The sequence below is a fragment of the Astatotilapia calliptera genome, chromosome 3, assembly GCF_900246225.1.
Source record: "Astatotilapia calliptera chromosome 3, fAstCal1.2, whole genome shotgun sequence".
In the NCBI taxonomy this organism is placed as follows: domain Eukaryota; kingdom Metazoa; phylum Chordata; class Actinopteri; order Cichliformes; family Cichlidae; genus Astatotilapia; species Astatotilapia calliptera.
The window spans coordinates 33,500,748-33,519,743 of record NC_039304.1 but is presented as its reverse complement, the minus strand read 5'-3'; the positions used below and the strand labels follow the sequence as shown (position 1 = coordinate 33,519,743).

Below are 18,996 nucleotides of genomic sequence, written 5' to 3'. Positions count from 1 at the left end.
CTCAGCTCTTGCCTGTAATAAGCATGCAAGGGAGGCGTTAAAGATTTAAATAGTCTTTAATAATTTATGGCAGCAAACTGATAATTATATTCAACAATCAGTAAAACAGGTGGTTGTCTGTTTTATTCATAGTCATTTATAGGTGAATGATCCCTTTGCCCAGCACACTGGAAATAAACTTTCATTTGCTGTCATAGGTTGTTTGATTTTTTTTTAAAAATAGTGCAAAGGCTCCTCGTACGGATGGCTTAGAAGTCTGGCCTGTCCTTCTTCAGTTTGGAGTAATCCATGTTTACTGCAAGAAGCTGGACACACACACACATAAAAACAAATATGCATTATCATATGACTGCTGAGATATGGACTTTGACGCAAGATAACAGAAAATTATGGCCTGTCCTTTGTAGAAACATGCCTGCTCTATAACTTGACGTAAAGGATTAAGAAAAACGGCTCGTACTTTGTACTGCTGATTGGGCTTCATTTGGTTCCAGGGTTCAGGGTTGTTCTTGTGATCCCATCTGAAGACAAGAGGAAAAGCCGTGATCGAAACAACACATCCCCGAGTAACCGAGGAAAGTGAAAACGCCCGCTTTTCTATAAGTTTAAATCGTCTCAGATACTTACGACACGTCTGGGTTTTTCAGAGCCGCCCTGGTCAGGGCCAACACACTCATGGTTGCCCCTCCACTTATGAAGATGAACAGGGGGATCAGCTTTGGAGAAAGGGCATCAATTAGTCAATAAAGCTATTGCTTTATCAATGCCAGTGGAGCAAAACCAGAAGAGAACAATATACAGAGTTTTAAAAATGTTGGGCACATTTTCCTTCTTGAGTTTAGGATGGAGGAGGAGAAGTTGCTATAAATCTGTGTAAATCTGTTGCTCTCTGACTGGAAGTGGTAGTCCTAGATTAGGTTACCAGATGTCAGAAACTAAAACTGCAGACATAAAAGATGGGAACAGACAAGACGGACTCTGCTTTCCTCTGCAGCTGCAGATCTTGCAGGATTTCCAGTGTGGAGCCTTAAAGAGTATGTTTCTATGTTTGATCTATAAAACGTTGATACATCTTTGTTATCTGCGTCCTTTTGGATCTTATTCAGCATTTCATCTGTTACAAACCATGTGTAGGAGTCCAGTTTTTCCTACTGTGCATTGCCAAGACATAATGTGTCTTATTAAGTTTTAAGATAAGGGCAAATAGTTGTTGTCCCTGCTTATATCACCACACTTTGACCCCGTGGCCAGTTGCATGTGTCTAACAGCTATTAATACAACCAGGGCCACTTTCTCACCTTGCTGCTGTGGGTAAAAATGTGCAGTTGTCCTCAAAAAGCCTTGCTAAGGCAGTGCTACTTTTATAGTAACAGTCTATGATGTATAAAATGCACAGAATTTCCATGTTGGTATTGTTATCTCATGACATAAGAGGATTGTTTAAACAATGAAGAGTTTTCACCAGCAGGGAGCAACAGGCTGCTCAGTCACAGAGCAGGAGGGGGACAAAGCATTTCCATCCAGAGGTCTATTAATATGGAGGCTGCCACAAACCAAACCCTTTCACACCGTCGTCCTTGGAGAAATAAACCCTCACATGCATTTATCTGGCCTTCACTCAAGCTAATATGGAAACTACTCCACCGCTATACGTGCTGCCACCACAAACCCTTTCGCATGGCTACAGACGCACGGTGGCGTGAAACAAGCGACCCCCCCCCCCCCCCCGCGCGCGCGCGCGCGCACACACACAGATTTGAACCTTTAGATTATCATCATTATAACATTTCAGTAACAACAGTATCAGTGTATCACGCTCAGTAGGAGCAGGTGATGCGGTTGTCTGATTCTGCGGATGCCAGAGCGCAAAAACGAACTCTGTCAGGAGGTTGCGGGTGAAAAACCCAAGAAAAGCTTTCACGGGATTACACGAATACAGTGATTAAAACAATAAGAATGTAGTGACGTGAAAATGTTCTACCAATGTTTCTAACCGAAACCTGTGAGTCTGTCGAGGAATTTGAGATTTCCGCACTCAGAGCTGTATATGAAATTATTTTTGCTTTTATAAATAGTAAAATACTCTACGAATGCGTACTTTAGGGTGTCAGTGTGTGGATAAGTCACAAAAACTGTTTTCCTGAGCCTTTACAGCTGATCCCACATCAGGTAATTAAGGAGAGATCTTGGGGGGGAAACGGGAGCGCGCGCAGCTTCAAGCTTCTGATAGGCACGTTTCAATGTCACCGTCTCCTTGGTTACAGGCTGGTAATAACGACCGTAAAAATAAAACGAGTGGCTGAGACTTACAGCTGGGTGGCTCTTAATCTGCTTGGCGACGACCCCAAAGAATGAAGACATGGTGGACAGTCCTCCCGCTGACCGGCTCCGTTAACGTGAATATCTGCGGGCTGAAGGCGCGCCTCTCCGGAGGATCTCCTGCAGTTTCCTGCAGGCCTGAACGTACAATTGAACTGCACCCTACCTCCACGCGCTACTGTCAGCCAATCCCACAATGCAACGACAGCAGCTGTGCGAACCCCCTACCTGGGCTCATATCTCTGAGCGCTACGGGGGGTTTGCTCAAGTGGATTTTAAACCCTCCACTTCCATTTTTATTTATTTTGAGCAGCTAAAGTTGGACCGTTCAGACCAATCTATAGGCTCAAACCAGCACGCGCGAATATGCGAATATATATATATATATATATATATATATATATATATATAATATATATATATATATATATATATATATACTACAATAGCCCGACGGGCAGGGAAGAGATAGATTTTGGTAGCCCGACTGAAAAAATCGCTAGCTCCAGGACGTCGGGCTAGCGATATTGCAAGCCCTGTATCTGATTGAGGAATCACTCATCTTTGGAAAAGAGAGTTTATTACAGAGAAATGTCTCTTTCCAAAATAAAAGCTATACTATCCGCTTCTTCTGGGCTATATTCTCAGCAGCATAAGGAGAATCATGTGCTAACAGCTGTCTAAATGACTCGGCTAAAGTTAGTAGCATGCTTGTTGTTTTTTGTACTTGTCTTTGCACTAGGATGATGTCGGCGTAAATGTGCAGTCATATTCGTTGTGTTCCCACTAGTGCTTTCAGGTTAATCTCGTTGAAATAACCTTAACGCCACAACACTGCAAATCTCCGTTAACGAGCTACCGCCGATCGCCCCGTGCATGGGGCTAGACGGCCAACACGTTAACGAGCTAACTGCGCTAACACACTAGTTCCCACTAGTAATTGAGCATTGCATGGCACATCCAACATACTGTTTTACTTTAGTCCATGACTCGCTTACCTTCAGGGTCATATGTCACATGAAAACCAAAATAATTCCAAACGCCAGATCTGAATGAGGGTGGGGGAGGTGCCCTGCGCTCTTCCTTCTGACTATGCTGTCTGTGTTGAGCGCTCAGTGGATCTGCGCTCGACAGTGCAGCCTAGGCGGAGTAGTCAAACGCAGATTCACTGAGCGCTCAACACAGACAGCATCGTCAGAAGGAAAGTTGATAAAATAAATTACAAATGTTATATTGTTCGATACATATGCGTACTGAACCGAAAGCACTGTATCGAGCGGTTCAATATCGATACGAATATCGTTGCACCCCTAATAAATAAATAAATATATATATATATATATATATAGAGATATAGAGAGAGAGAGAGAGAGAGAGAGAGAGAGAGAGAGAGAGAGAGGAAATGACTAACTAAGAGAAGTATCTGTCATGGTTGGCTGTGTGGCAGGCAAGCAGAAGTGGTGGACCCAAAATAGCAGGACTCTTGGAGATGGGAATAAACTGAAAACTCAGCTTTATTGCTGGAGGAATGATTCACGAAATAAAACTTACAAAGACAAAACTCTAAACCGAGGTGCTGGAGGACAGGACATTACAAACACACAGCAAGTTGAGGGTACGAGGCGACACTGACACAGAGAAACACAGGGCTTAAATACACAGATGGCAGTAATCAAGGGATGAGAGACAGGAGGGGAACACACCTGGGAGAAATCACAGCTGACGAGACAGGGGAAACGTAATCTGAGCACACTCACATACGACACAGACCTTCACAATAAAACAGGAAACTCAGACACATGGAACCAGACAAGACATTGAACTAAACAGACAGATTCACAAACAGACGGGGTGACACCATAGATAGACAGATACAGACGCAGACTCAGAGGCAGACCGAATATAACACGTAGAACTCAAACAATAATAATAATAATCATGATAATAAATTGGAAAATGATAATAATAAACTTAAAGCGCTGGGTCACCGACCCAGGACCATGACAGTATCAGCACGTGATGCTGTTTTATCTAGCTGCGATGGGATTTGGAAGTGTTTACAGTTTGTCTGAGGTTATCTGGTTCAGGTTAGATTTACAGTTACAATAAACATCCTTAAAAAGTTTAAATAAAAAGGTCACAAACTGCTCAGAATGGTTTCACTTTCAGTTCTGTGACAGATGCCGAGCAAAGCTCATGAAAAGATCGGTTTACAAAGTGTATATTATCAGTGACTTCTTCAGGCACACCTGTTCAATTGTTTACTAACCAAATATGTAATGAGGAAATTACATGACAGCAACTCGGTGCATGTAGACATTCAGATACAGTGCTCAGCATAAATGAGTACACTCCCTTCAAAAAGCACAAATTAAATCAGTAGCTCAATGAACAAAAGAACAATTTCCAAAATTTTCACACGACTGAGTTTTATTGAACACTTGTTTAACTCCATAACATGAAATTAAGGTTAATAATATAACTTAGATCACAAAATCTTCAGTTTTACTAAAATTGGATGAAACAAAAATGAATACACCCCGCAACACAAACTACTACATCTAGTATTTTGTATGACCACCGTGATTTTCAAGGACAGCATCAAGTCACAGAATGAACAAGTTGCGACATATTGCAACATTATCTTTTTCCATTCTTCAAGAATAACCTCTTTTAGAGCCTGGATGCTGGATGGAGAGTGATGCTCAATTTGCCGCTTCAGAATTCCCCACAGGTGTTCAATTGGGTTCAGATCAGGAGAAATACTTGGCCATTCAATCATCTTCACCCTGTCCTTCCTCAGAAATGCAGCAGTAGCTTTAGATGTGTGTTTTGGATCATTGTCGTGTTGGAAAAGTGGATGACGACCAAGTGCACGGAGTGATGGCAGCATCTTCTTCTTCAGAATAGAGCAGTACATTGTTGAGTTCATGATACCATCAATGAAATGCAGCTCCCCAACACCAGCAGCACTCATGCAGGCCCACATAAGGACACTGCCACCACCATGTTTCACTGTAGGCACCATGCATTTGTCGTTGAAATCCTCTCCTTTATGACGCCATACACTTTTGAAACCATTAGTTCCAAAAACAGTGATCTTTGTCTCATCACTCCAGAGTATAGAGTCCCAGTAGTCTTCATCTTTTTCAGCATGGGCCCTAGCAAATTCTAGGCGTGCTTTTTTGTGCATGGGCTTTAGGAGAGGCTTCCTTCATGGACGATACCCATGCATGCCATTCCTCTGCAGTGTATGCCGTATGGTGTCACGGGAAACGGTCACTCCAGTTTGGCTTTCTACTGCTTTAGCGAACTGCAGTGAACTTGCATGGTGATTTCTTCAACCCTTCCTTCTCATCAGGAGACGCTCCCATTGAGATGTTAACTTTTGTGGACGGCCTGGATGTCTAAGATGGTTGCGCTTCAATCTTTGTTACATTTTGTGATCACTTTTGCTACAGTATTTTGACTGATATGTAAACCTTTGCTGATCTTGTAGCCCTCACCTTTTTTGTGTAAAGAAATTATTTCCTTTCTCAGATTTTGTGACATTTCTCTTCCATGTGGAGCCATTGCTGGCAGTATGAAATGGGAAGGGCTTTTCCTTGTTAAGTAATGCCCTTTTATGGTCACCTGTCTGCTGGACACCTCGTAAATGAATCATTAGACTCACCTTTGGTTGAATGCCTGGTAATTCGAATTTTGTAGTCTTAAGTGTGGCTTTTCTCCTTAGACTATAATTGGGGTGTACTCATTTTTGCAACATGGGCTTGAATGAGTCTGCACACACACACACACAAAAAAAAAAAAAAGGATTTTCCTAACAAATTAACAAATCTTGTTTGCAATCAATGGCCCACATTTGTGGGAGTATTTTTGTATTATAGTATCTCATAGAAAATGTTGATTCTGAAAGGAAACTAAAGGTTTTCTGACAAATGTAAAGGGGTGCACTCATTTATGCTGAGCACTGTATCTTGAGACAATGAACCAAACTGCTGAAACTTTAATGTTTGTGCCACCAATAATCAGCTTTCTGGGAAAAAACAAAACAAAACAAAACTGAGAAGCATTGTGGTGAGTCAAAGGTAAGGACTGAAGAAATCAATGTGACTCAAGACAAGAGGAAATTACACGTCTTAGTCAGGCAGTTGTCAATTCCCCTGCCCCAGAAAATAGTGAAGATTACAGTATATGGTGACATAATGACACACGGTACCATTATAAGATTTTCTAGTGTTTTCTTTTACCCAATTTAGAAACAAATATTCCAGTATGACTAGATGAATGCACAAGGTTTGAAAGTAGCTTCTTAATTGTAGGAGAAATGAAAACTTGGCAGTATACGCACGGGACTTCACACCAATAGGTCTGCTCTTTAACACCATGGCTGCATAGATTGTGTGGTGAATTCAAAACAAAGCACTAAGAGCTAAAATGCTAAAATGAATGTAATAAACACAGAAGACATGCTAGCATCATGTATTTATGTAGACAAAACACAGAACCTGAGATAACATTCCCAGTATCCACAACCGGGGAAAGAAAAAAATCTTTGATTATTTGGAATAAGAATATTTCAGTCCATCAGCATTTCATCAAGATGCTAAAACTAGGAGATGTTAGTCAAAAGATCAAAATAGTCAACTTTCAGTTCACATGCAAACAGAACTATCAGAGGCTAAATTATGGAGGAAACCTCTCCTCTGTAACACCCTCTGCTGGAAGTGCATAAAAATCCACCCGATACATGTGACATTTGCCTGACAGAACAAAACTAAAAATGACAAGGGTCTTTTTTTTTTTCCTTTTTAGCTTATGTAGCAGGTATTTGGGGAAAAAGGGTAAAAAACAGACATCACTACACATACATATACAACCAAGTACAAAAGTGAGTATAAAAATAAGAATTGCGACTCAAAAGTAGTAGTTCAACTTGTGCAAACATGTCTGCGAGAAAATAAAACTATATGATCGTTAACTTGTCAGCTTGGCAGAACAAAATGATCAGGGAAACTGAGGACGACAAGTCTATACCACTAAAACTGGTTAGGTAGTCAACTAGGCAGTGAAACCTCAAAACTAAAACGTACCATCAGGCACAGATCTAGAACGTCAATAAACAACATGCAACCCTTTTTTGCAAGTAAACAAGACATTTTAAAAAAGTACTACTCGTAAAGCAAGAATGCATGTGATGAAGCCATTAGGTGCTGACGCTACCTGAACTTCTACATCTACAAAATTCCCTTTACAACAACCAAAATGTCATTTCATGTTGTCCTTTAAATCAGGTAAAAACAAAGTACCCACTGATTTGTCACGCTTCGTACACTAGTGACTGGTGCAAGGAAATAAGTGAACAGCAGATAAATATCTTTGATAAGATGAAAAAAATAATTAAACAGATGCAGTTTAAAAATAAGGAACAGTATCAACAAAGTTACTGTTGTGGCGTCTTTGAGGAAATAACTGTGCAGGAAGTGAGCAGTCAGTCAAACAAATCAAGTGAAAGTTTACAGAAAAATAAGTGAGCAGTGCTGCTGTAAGACAGCACAGTGTCTCAATTATTTTTGGCTAAGACAAATGTAAATATCTTTGGGTAATAACAGAACTAAATTTGTTTAGTTTAGAAGTGTTGCAATTAAGGAAACTCAGAGCACTCTCCTTTGCATTGTGACTCATTTTCTCAATAACCTTCAACATCAAGCCCTTTTCAGACATCCAGTGGTTTCCTTTAATCTCGCTGCATCTGAAAGTCTCAGATTTGCTAACATTTATCCATCACTTTCAACATGACGAGTGAATACCTGATTACAATGGCTCGCATGCATTTATTTATTTTTTGCTGATCAGCTCACTACAGAGCATCCTAGATAACAACAAGCAGCACATAAACAGCACTTTATCCGTTACTAGTTTGTATAAACACTCAATTATTCCTCCCATAAGCATTTTTTGCTATGCCTAATTCAAAAGCAGCTCTCTGCAGCAGTGTTGTGTTGTAGGGGAAGCTCCAGCAGCACAAACAGATGACCCATTTGTGGTTGTGCAAGATTTAAGCCTTTAAAACTATGATTGCTCTCAACTAGAGTTGATGCTGGAAATATAAATTCAAGTCTTTTGCAGGGGTGCACAAGTCTCAATGAAGCTCTAATGAACATTAGTGATGCCATTGCATGGCTGAAAAGGGCAACAATGTTATTTGTTTGTACCTGTGTGGCAAAAGAATGAGCTACGATTTAAAAAAGAAAAGAAAAAAAGAAAAGAAAAAGAAATCTAGACATCTGTCCCAGACCACTCTGTTCATTTCCAAATAAACGACCTGGAGCCGTTTTTATAAAGCTAGCCCCTCTCCAGAACTTTCTCCCATCACAGTGGTGGCTGCAGGAGGATCTGGACGAACAGCCCAGGTGTTAGAGGAGACCATCTGACAGGAGCTTGTTCCCTGGTTCAAGCAGTTGCTTGCTGGAGAGCCAAAGCTTCTGAAAAACATGTCCATGGAGGGGAGCAGGGGCTTAGGGAGGCTGACTGGGCAAAAGGCTGAACCCCCATAGGGGGTGAAGTTTACCTTGTTGGGGTCGGGGCAGGAGGAGATGAGGGCCATCGTGGGTTTCTGTGGAGAGCTAAAGAAGAAAAGGAGAAGAAAAACTTATGTCCATAAAAGTGATGCAAAAAGTTTGGTTACATTCAGTGCACACAGTCAGATTTCTTACATTTAGTTCAACAGCATTTCTTTATCATGTGGAAAAATTGAGACATAATGTTGACTCTGCACTTCTTTTTTTTAAATGTTAAGATATCTCTGGGATTAAATGTGGTTAAACTTCTTTTCACTGACAGAAAGGGAAGTTTCACTGGTCCAGCAAACTTAAGATCAGAGTGACTTGTATGCAGCTCACAATGTAAAATGAGTTTGACATCCCTGATCTTTGTAGTCGCTGCTTGTGCTTACATGTCAACATGCACGAGGCTTTACTCAAGCCAAAATTTTCCCCTAGAAGTCACGGACCCACTAGAAAAGAAAAACTAAAATACCAGGCAACAGAGTTTTGTAATTGTTGATTCCTTTTAATGAGTAACGACTAGTAATTTCACACTGTAAGATTCCGACCAAGTTAAAAACAAGGAGGACTTCGAATGCTTTAGTGCTGACAACATGAAGTGTTGCAACATCATCAACTTGTCTGTTTGGCAGAACAAAACTCCCAAGCTGAACAAACAAACTGCTTTGAAGGGGGACTGTTCTTACATCTACAGTTAATGCCACTAACTCACTCTAACAGAGTACAAGGTAAACTCTGACTCAACTAAAAACTATGACGTCATGCAGGAAATCACATTCAACTTTGGGTAAAGACACTGAATTAGTTTGTTTTTCTAGTGTTTATTTTTTAAATGTGACCACCAGGGGGCATCTACATGCTGACCGTGTTAAATGACAGGGAGTATACAGTATTTGTCTAATTATATTTCATTATCCAGAGGTGATTCATCTGTCTCCCTCTAGCATGCAAACAAAGCAAAATGAATAAAAACCTACCTGATCTCCTCCCACACTCTCACCCTTTCACAGCCCTCTGGAGGTTTTCTCTGGAAGCAGCAGCTTTTGTTGGGCCCGGGAGATGAGGCGTTCAGGAGAGGAGAAAGGTCAGCCTCATTCTGGGAGGGGAATGGAGACAGAAGCCCACTGTCTGTTGAGCCTGAAAATAGGAGAGAAAACATTTGTGAGAATGATATACCTATATATCTCTATCTATCTATATATGATTTGAATGTTCTGAGGGGCAGAAACAGTTTACTCACTTCTTATCAACCTCACCCCCTTAACAATGTCTTGTCATTTTCTCTCAAACTGTCTTCAGCTTGGTTTCTGGCTATGACTGATCAACATTATGAAGTTTTCAGCTAGAGCCCATCCTTTCCAAGCCTAGATACACTGTGTTATGTCTGAAGTCCTTTCTGGACTCAAAGGCTCGTGCAGACAATGTGGTGATGATCATCAAGTAATAATTTTCTGGCACGCAGTACATTACAAACACAGGATTTTGGGGGGTATGGGACAGACTCCCTAACAATCACTTAGGCATTTATTGATAGGGTTTCACTTCACCCATGTTCCCCAAATTGAGATTCAATTTGAAGAATAAACAAAGGACTGAAAAGAAATTAAAACCTTAATAGCAGTTTGCATTCTTTTGACATTTAGAAATCTATTTATAAATTTCCTGATGCACAACTAAAGGAAGTCAAATTTCAAGGTCTCAGCTAGAGATGCCACCTAATTCATATGTTCCTTGCCAAGTCCATGATCAATGTCAGAAAGAACCTATAAAGAAATTATAAGTGAGAGGGAAACTTACTATAAACTAAGACAACTACAACTCTTTAGTCCATCAAGCCAACACCAAAAAAACAATAACTTCCATGGTGAATATAAAGAACACATGTCATGCCATATTTGCATTTTGCAGACATATTTTTGGCAGAGCTGAATTGCGTTACTGAAACCGCCACAAAGTTATACATCAGTGCTGCAATTTTATGTCTACATGCGTCTGCTAGAAATACACTTACCAGACACTTTTTAAAAACACACAGTTTAACTGCTCATCAATGCAGTTATCTAATCAGCAAATCTCAAGGCAGCAGCTCAGTGCATTTAGGCAAGATGACCTGCTGACGTTCAAACAGCAGAATGAGAAACAAAGTTGAGTTTAAGTGACTTTAATGTGGCAGGGTTGTTCTAGCTGGATGGGTTGGTCTGAGTAATTTGAAAACTGTTGATTTATTGAAATTTCCTACAGAACCATCTGTAGAGTTTACAAAGAATGGTCTGAAAATGAGAAAACAACCAGTGATTAGAGCTTCTCTGGGGTAAAACACCTCAATATCAGGAGAATGGTCAAGACTGGTTTGAGGACATAGCAAGGCAAAAGTAACTCAAGCAACCAAAGTATGCAGAAGAACATTTCTGAATGCACAACATGTTAGAGTGGAGCTACAACAGCAGAAGGCCACACCGGGTGCCACTCCTGGCAGCTAAGAACAGTAAAACTGAGGCTACACCTCACACAGCCTCACCAGAAATGGACAATAAATGGTTTTTTGTTTTTGTTTTTTTAAACCCAACAAAACCTTGCCAGGTCTGAAGAGTCTCGATTCAGATGGCAGGGTGTGGATCCATTGCATGTATGATGTAACAACATGCCGGTTGGTGTAGGGGGAATATTTCTGTGCCACACTTTGGACCCCTTGGTATCAACTGAGCATTGTTTAAATACAACAGACTACCCAAGTACTGCTCATGACCATTTTCAGCTCTTAAATACCAGTGTACCATCCCCTGATGTGTTTAACACGTCACGTCAATGTGGACCGAAATGTGAGGAATGTTTCCAGCACCTCACTGAATTTATGCCATGAACAATTAAGGTAATTAATACCTAATACCTACCTAATACCTAATAAAGTGGTCAGCAAATCAATACTTTCACGTTTGTTCTCACCATTATAAAAATTTAAATTCTTATCTAAAATGTCTGACAAACTAACCTTGGTGCAGGTCTGGAGGAGCATCTGAGTTGGGCTGAGAGGTGCAGATGTCGTTGGGAGAGGAGGAGGGTGAGGAGGAGGTGGAGGATGACGATGGCGGGGGCGTGGTGGGGGGGTCGCTCTGAGATCCACTGCTGCAGCTCTGCAGAGGCACCGGAGCCCGATGACCATCTGGAACCTCGAGCAGCTGTCGAGACAAGAAACTGCACGTTTTAGAACGTTTAATTAAACGAAAATCGGCCAACGCAGAAGTTTTACTTCAGCAGAAAACTACATGTGCCACCTCTGAAACCCGCCTTTCTTTGCAAATAAAACAATGCCTAAACATCTTCACATGTCCATGTTGTGTAAACAAGCATGTGTGGGCTCTGTAGGTGATAATTACCCTCTGTAATGGATGTAGTGACTGGCTGATGAACATGCCTTCCAGCTCCTGGTTGAGGCCCTCCACGCTGCAGCGCAGGGGAGGGACCAGTGTAGACAGGGGAGCAGGGGGGATGGGAATAGGCTGAGTCTGAGCACATAAACAAGTGAACACAATTTTATTGCACTACTCCTAAGAGCCAAACACCAGGACGTTTTTGTTTTTTTTTTTTGTTTTTTTTAAGAGTTCCCTTCAGCTTCTTTTATTTCCATATTTTCCAAAAACATCAGGCTAAATGTACTTTTTTTTTTTTTTAATTGTTACCATTAAAAATACAACAACAAAAAAGCAACAAAGAAAATGGAAACTTTCTTATTTTTTGAGAGCACACAGGCATTCAAAAAGTCATTTGCTTCAGACATCTCAAAAATCCAGCAAGCTCAATGCTGATAATCAAACTAACAAGTGTTTTCATAAACTGCATGGGGCTGTCTCATCACCACTTTGGTTTATTTGAGAAAAAAAAAAAAAAAAAAAAAAAAAAATCACCACAGCCCAGTGGAGTGTGGGACCACACACCAGCTGTGCTGAAAAAGCAGAACCGTGCATTACAATCTGAAAAGCAGAAGCTAGCATGATGTAGTGATCTTCCTGTTTCCTCAGTGTTTTATTTCATTCACTTCCTGCAGAGACCTGCATAGCTTAGTAATGCGCTCTTGTGAATGTAAATCAGTGACAGGTGTCCATATACGGTACAGAAGAAAAAACAAATACACCTAAATTTACTTCTAGAGACATCTGCACTAAAACCTCAAGTAACTCATTCAGTGTGCTTGTGTCTGCTGATGCTAAGGTACCTGAGCAGCTCCAAGGCTACGGCCCCCCTGAGGATAGCCCCGCTGACGGTCTTTGTCATGTGCCCCCGAGACTGCAGGTTTGCTGCACTGCTGCAGTTGTTGTTTTAGTTTAGTGATCTGAAACAAACACATGTTAATCAACCTCTACGTGCAAACACACAAAGGAAGTCCTTTAATCCCACATGTCGAACGCTTAGTATCAACAAACAAGGATTTTATTATGTTTTTTATGTTGGCTCAATGTTCAGTGAGATCACGAGAAGTGAGGCTTCGTTAAAAAGTATAAAAAGGGGAACGTTGCAGATGACCTCAGTCTCCTGTTGCTCAACAATGTCAATAAAAGTCAAGACTTTTTCAAGAACTTGCCCTTTTTAATTTAAAAAAAAAAAGGGTCAAGTTTAGCAAATCCAGGCATTACAAAAGCATGTTGCGCAATCAAAAGTTGAACTGACCTCTCGCAGATGCTCAGCACTGCCCCATGATGCTGATCGCTTGTGGCTGCTGCTTCCTCGCCGGCTGTGGGATCTATCGGACCATGAGTCTGGGGTCTGCGGTGGGAAGAAAGCAGCCATGAGAACTGATGTTCTTCATATGCAATCACATGTCTTTAATATGCATTTTATTAAGTATTTTTAGGGTTTGGTCTAAAGCTGTCATATGATCATATATGCAAAATGAAGGGAAAGCTATAGAGCCTTGTGTACAGTTTCTTTATGTACTTAAAGCAATAATGACTCAATCATTAATTACAGATTGAGGCCATTTTCAAAATTTGCATTTCTTATAATACTTCGTGGTTTCTTTGCCTTCAGTGCAAGCCAGACACAATTAGAGACCATTACATATGCCATTTGTTTCCAGATGCACGTCACAAGTGTGATAAAACATCTCATGAGAAAATATTTCACACAGTATTCACAGCACAAGATAATAAATTCCAGCAACCCAGAACTGTAAAAGCAGGCAGCGCAGACATCACACTGCTTCTGCTTCTTCAGTGGTAATTCGCTGTTATTTTTCCATCATTGCACAAATCATTAGCTGCATTTAAATGGCATAGTGCAAGAGGGCGGACCAACTACGATCTGTGATACTGTGTACTTAGCTGGATGATAAGTTGCACCTCAAGCTGCAGACCTGCTTTCATGTTTTAACTGTGTACTGACACCAGGGGGCAGTGTCAGAATTATACGGAATAACTTGTTTGGGGGGGGCTACTCTTCTGGGTTCTGCTGTTACTTAGCTTAGCCCCTGCCGCGGAGTAGATCGAACTCGTAACACAGGAAGAAATGTTTTGTATTGAAGTGAAAACTGTCCACTGCAGCCACAGTTGGCTTTTTTGGTCACTGGTTAGTTGTTGTTTTTTTTTTTACTCCTTCCCATCTGATAAACTTCACCGTCTGTCCCTTTCTGTCTAAGCTCACTTCTTAGGCAATTTACAGCACCTTTCCTGACAGTCTACAGGAGATTGCTTTTTTGTAGGACTGCAAGAGCGCATCTGCATCAAGTGCATACCCATAATCCTTCTCTCTGTGTAGCAAATGACCTAAAACGCAGCAGATTCTGCTTTAAGCAGCAGCCATGGTTGCACAATGGAGGTGCGCAGCTTTGCCATCCCAAGTCCACATATGGTCTGCTGTCACCTGAAGGCACCATCAAAAACATGTGGCTAGCAACGTGGAGCTCTCTTTCATGATTTTACTTCTCACATCTCCTCAGTAGAGCCAAAGCACCACACAAGCCAACAGCAATTGCATAAATCATGCTGTAATATTTCACGTTAAACAGGTCACGTTTAACATGAAATATTACAGCAACACTTCACATATTTTAATCATTGGTTTCACACTTAGTACAGATCAACGTCTCATGCTTAAAAGGCCAACATGCAGCCACATCGCACCATCCACACCCACAGACTTGTCAAACTTGCAGACGAGCTAAAGAGCAGGAGAAACTGAAAAACAAAGACGGAGGGAGGGAGGGAGGATGTGGGCAACCAAAGTGCAGTGGCGAGTGCCTGCACGGAGCAGAGAGGATGGGTGCAGCCAAAAAGGCCTCGTCAGCTGACTTCGGGGACTGTTGTCGCGGCTGTAGTTCTCACTCTGTAATCGCTGTGCAAGCACCGGACACCCCCCTACCCCCACCCTCCCTCCCTCAACCTCAGAGCAACTTATTTCACTGCAAAAAGTGCAAGCTAATCTTGTGATGTGACCTAACCTCTATCCCCCCACCCCCCCCAAAAAAACCCAAAAACAAAACTGAGAAACATTAAAAAAAAAGCAAAAAAAAAAAAAGCTCTAAATTGAGGAAGCATCATTGATAAATGCCATTCCATTCATTTTTCTGACACTCATAATTCCCACACTTGAAAGCATTATTCCCTGTGGCGCTGACCTGGGTGGATTTGTCCTGGCGGGGTACACAGCTCGGGCCTTCTGGTTCTTTGGGCCAGTGTCCTTGCAGGTACGGCCCGATGATGGCGTCCAGGGACATCGTCCGCCTCATGCCTGGGCTCAGCTGGTGGGATCTGGCCTTTCTAGCTGTCAGTTTCGCAGAGATATTTTCTTATTATTTATAAAAAGCTTAAAAATAATCCACACTAATCGGTTTTTCCTCAGGAAACTTGCAGCATTGTAGTGGCAGACACTTATTTTAAACGCATTGCATCATTTTCACCTTCACATCAGAAAGCCACACATGTAATGCTACTTTTCACAGACACTGGCCTTTAAATCTATTTTAAAGGTTTTAACGTACTGACAGTAAGCATCAAGAGACTTCATGTCACAGCCATCTACACATGATACAAAAAAGACAGTAGGGTCTCTTAAAAATGGACAAAAATGCTCTTTAAGACGCTAAAAATACTTAAATAGTTTTATATTTGGGGCTACCAATATCTGGATATTACCCTATAAACACCAAATAGTCAGTTTGATTGACAAGAAGAAATTATAAAATATATTTTATCATTTTTTAAATTTCGAAAATATAACTACAGATTTTGAATACTTTAATATAGAAGTAGCAAAGTTTCCCTTAAAACACACACACACACACACACACACACACACACACAAAACATATTTTATAGCTCGTGTTACTAATTAAGACAGTTTATATTATGCTTGGATCCGGCTACCAACTTGCCCTCTTTTACTGAGAATTTGCTATCACAAGTTTGAACATCTTATCTAAAGTCTGCAAATGCCCTACTGGGCAACTAGCAGATAAAGCTGCTCTGCAACTGCGCAGGACTGCAGAAACTCGCACCCAGCTTTCTACACCTATCGTGACACTACGTGAGGTCTTAAACTTGAAAGGATAAGGTGGAAAAAGGTGTTGAGCTCATACCTGGCTTCCCATCTATCCTGTTGGGTCTCGGTTTGCTGGCCAGCTGATATGGGACAGTTGCCTTCAGCGGCTGTGGACCCAAAGCAGCACCCCTCGTGTGTCCAGCTCCACTTCGACCGGACATCTTTACAGTGTCAAATCTGGGTCCACTTAACTCTAAATGACTGTTATTAGCTGTGGCTGTCCTGCCTGGTAGAGATGTGGGGGAGCTCTGGTGATGGTGGTGGCTGGCTAAAGTTAACCAGCAGCGGCTCTTTCTCCTCTGGTGCTGGTGATGACTACTCGAAGAAAAACCGTTAGAAAACTCAAGGCGAGTCATTCAGAGGCCATGTCCGAGCACATACCACTATAACTCGACCAGTAAAACGTCAATACGAGCTTGTGTTCTCGTCTTCGCCGCTGAGCATACTTTTTTTGGTCTCCTTGCTGCTGGCTGTGTGGCGAGTTAGCAGCCTAGCAAGCAAAGTTTCTTTGTGAGGATGTTGAGATATTTCACCCCGTTGTCGAAGGAGGAAGCAGCTCCAGTTTCAAAAAGTCACTTTTACGTCAACTCCCACGGCTTCCGAGCAAACTTTAAAGTGTGTTTCATTACAACTTGTCGGGCTGGAGCGTGTTTGTTTTCTCTCTCCTTTTTAAAGGTGGCCGTGAAGGATGCGAGGCTGAGCACAGCTCCCTAGCCCTCTGCGTTCTTGTTTCAACGCAAACTCCAAACAGTTCCAGCACCACGCTGGTGTGGATTTAATTACGTGTGTGGGCGGACCCTGCTCCCAGATCTCACTTTTTGATTGGTCGGGAAGCCTCAGATTTCAATTCTATTTGTCAGTGCGCCATCAATCCCTCATATTTAGGCCCATAAAGTTTGGTGTCCCCGCCCCCAAATTCATATCTGAGGTTAGCTTATTTTTTAATGTTAAATTCGTGTTTTAAAAACAAATTTAAACCTTTTTAAAGGAGAAAACCGACTATTGTAGCTATACCTTGACACATGAATCAGCATACTTTAAAGCTGCTGCAGTAGTTTACATGTATTAAAGGGCCATGCTAGTGGCTTTTCTGGCCTAGCAAGTAAACATTACTTGTGTAGAAAGATCTACAGAGCACTCTCTTAATTAAGAGCAACATTCGTTTGTTATTACACCTGCTGTTGTAAAAATAAGGCCATTGATTCAAATGGCATAAAAGCTGAAAAGAAAATGCGTTGAAGTACTTAGAGTCATTGCAGCACTACTATATCTACAGCTCCCAAAAAATAAAAGTAGCTCATTAATGAAAGAAAATAATTGGCTCCAAGTGAAGTAGAAGTATAAAATAACACAAAATGGAAATAATAATGTAAAGTACGCCTATGGGAGGGCCACTGAAATGTACATAGTTGCTTCTCACTCCTCCAAATTATGTAAATTTTATTGTAGTTTTCATTATACCGTGAATAATGTCACTGCAGAGCAGCTCCACCTTCAGATGCAAAGAGAAATCAAGCGCAAACATGTAGTCATTTACACTGTAAATATAAAAAAGTAATATATATTAAAACTACTAAAGACAAAGCTGTAAGTGCTATTGGGTGGTAAGCACTGAGACAGTCAGTGGCTGATTAGTTTGGGTACAGGAACGACTGTTGCAGACTTCACACAGGTTGGGATGAGCGCTTGTGATGGCTGATCTGCACATGCTTGTTTGCACCTTCCCAGGAATCCAGTCAGGATCAGAGGCCTTCCTTGTGTTCACTGACCTGTGCCCCAGCCTCACTTGATGTTGCTGTAAGGTGACTGGGGAGACTGAGAGGCTGACACTGAGTGCTGTGTGAGTCCTCAAAGCCCCTGTAGCAAGTGGATGAGGTGATCTTCCACCTTCCTCTTTTATCCCGCTCTCCAGCTCAGCTCTAGCAGGATTGTACAGAGCTCTGCAACCTGATCTAACAGTCAGAGCCGCGGTCTCTGAAGACAGTCCTGAGCTTCCCTGTCATCCAGGTTTTCTGGCAGCGGTATTATTAGCACAGTACTTGATACAGAACCGACTCCGTGTGTTCAGCTGATGTTCAAATATGTCCCAAACAGTGTGTTCAAAACAGTCCGGTATTTATGAGAGGGCTTTCTGAAGTCAGGCTTGATAGTCTTCAATAGTCTTCAGTTGTGGCTTTGTTTTTGCTTTTTGTTTTTTTTGTTTTTTTTGTTGTTTTTTTTTGGGGGGGGGGGGGGGGGGGTTGTCTCCTGAGAGGGGTGCAAGCAGGAGTGAAGAAAGACGTGGTCTGACTGGTCTTACTGGGGGAGGGGTATGGCTTTATATGAATGCTTGATATTTGAATTACACACTTAGTTCCTCCTACGCTGGGCGGCGCATCGGGCAGCTAGTGATATTTGAATAAACATGATCAAATGTATTTTCTGCCCTAATCAGGCAGTACACATGTAAATGAATCCAAGAAGTACTGAGCTGAGGGTTGTCTGATGCCATCAGGGTGAAGCTGCAGTCTGTTTCGCAGGAATTCCTGCTAAACCCTGGGATCAGGTGGAATGCAGACAGCAGCGACAATCACCACCGTTC

At 41.6% G+C, this 18,996-nt stretch overlaps 2 protein-coding genes across 3 annotated transcripts; both read right to left on the bottom strand.

The window, feature by feature from the left end:
* Positions 1 to 40: 40 nt before the first annotated feature.
* On the bottom strand, positions 41 to 3,350 carry LOC113019359 (cytochrome c oxidase subunit NDUFA4-like). 2 transcript variants are annotated; one of them, XM_026163018.1, is made up of 4 exons: positions 3,318 to 3,350; positions 628 to 716; positions 461 to 521; positions 41 to 305 (listed from the first exon to the last, which is right to left on the bottom strand). In XM_026163018.1, exons 1-4 carry the CDS (start codon positions 3,327 to 3,329, stop codon positions 249 to 251), a joined length of 219 nt encoding a protein of 72 aa, XP_026018803.1. In that variant the 5' UTR covers positions 3,330 to 3,350; the 3' UTR covers positions 41 to 248. The 2 variants fall into 2 exon arrangements, with proteins under 2 accessions (XP_026018803.1, XP_026018802.1); XM_026163017.1 differs by lacking the exon at positions 3,318 to 3,350 and adding an exon at positions 2,311 to 2,556.
* A 3,402-nt stretch (positions 3,351 to 6,752) lies between these two features.
* LOC113019357 (protein FAM117A-like) lies at positions 6,753 to 17,187 on the bottom strand. Its single transcript, XM_026163015.1, has 8 exons — positions 16,453 to 17,187; positions 15,493 to 15,638; positions 13,548 to 13,643; positions 13,096 to 13,212; positions 12,260 to 12,388; positions 11,875 to 12,061; positions 9,863 to 10,022; positions 6,753 to 8,945 (listed from the first exon to the last, which is right to left on the bottom strand). Exons 1-8 carry the CDS (start codon positions 16,769 to 16,771, stop codon positions 8,657 to 8,659), a joined length of 1,443 nt encoding a protein of 480 aa, XP_026018800.1. The 5' UTR covers positions 16,772 to 17,187; the 3' UTR covers positions 6,753 to 8,656.
* Positions 17,188 to 18,996: the final 1,809 nt, after the last annotated feature.

Excerpts from the sequence above, each read along its gene's own strand:
- LOC113019359 (XM_026163017.1), bottom strand. The coding sequence starts at position 2,361 with ATGTCTTCATTCTTTGGGGTCGTCGCCAAGCAGATTAAGAGCCACCCA. Across the intron at positions 522-627 it reads CTGAAAAACCCAGACGTGTC|ATGGGATCACAAGAACAACC; the intron begins GTAAGTATCTGA and ends TCTTGTCTTCAG. Across the intron at positions 306-460 it reads AGCCCAATCAGCAGTACAAA|CTTCTTGCAGTAAACATGGA; the intron begins GTACGAGCCGTT and ends GTGTGTGTCCAG.
- LOC113019357 (XM_026163015.1), bottom strand. The coding sequence starts at position 16,771 with ATGACTCGCCTTGAGTTTTCTAACGGTTTTTCTTCGAGTAGTCATCAC. Across the intron at positions 13,644-15,492 it reads GCCAGGACAAATCCACCCAG|ACCCCAGACTCATGGTCCGA; the intron begins GTCAGCGCCACA and ends TTCCCACCGCAG. Across the intron at positions 10,023-11,874 it reads TCCTCCAGACCTGCACCAAG|GCTCAACAGACAGTGGGCTT; the intron begins GTTAGTTTGTCA and ends TCCTATTTTCAG.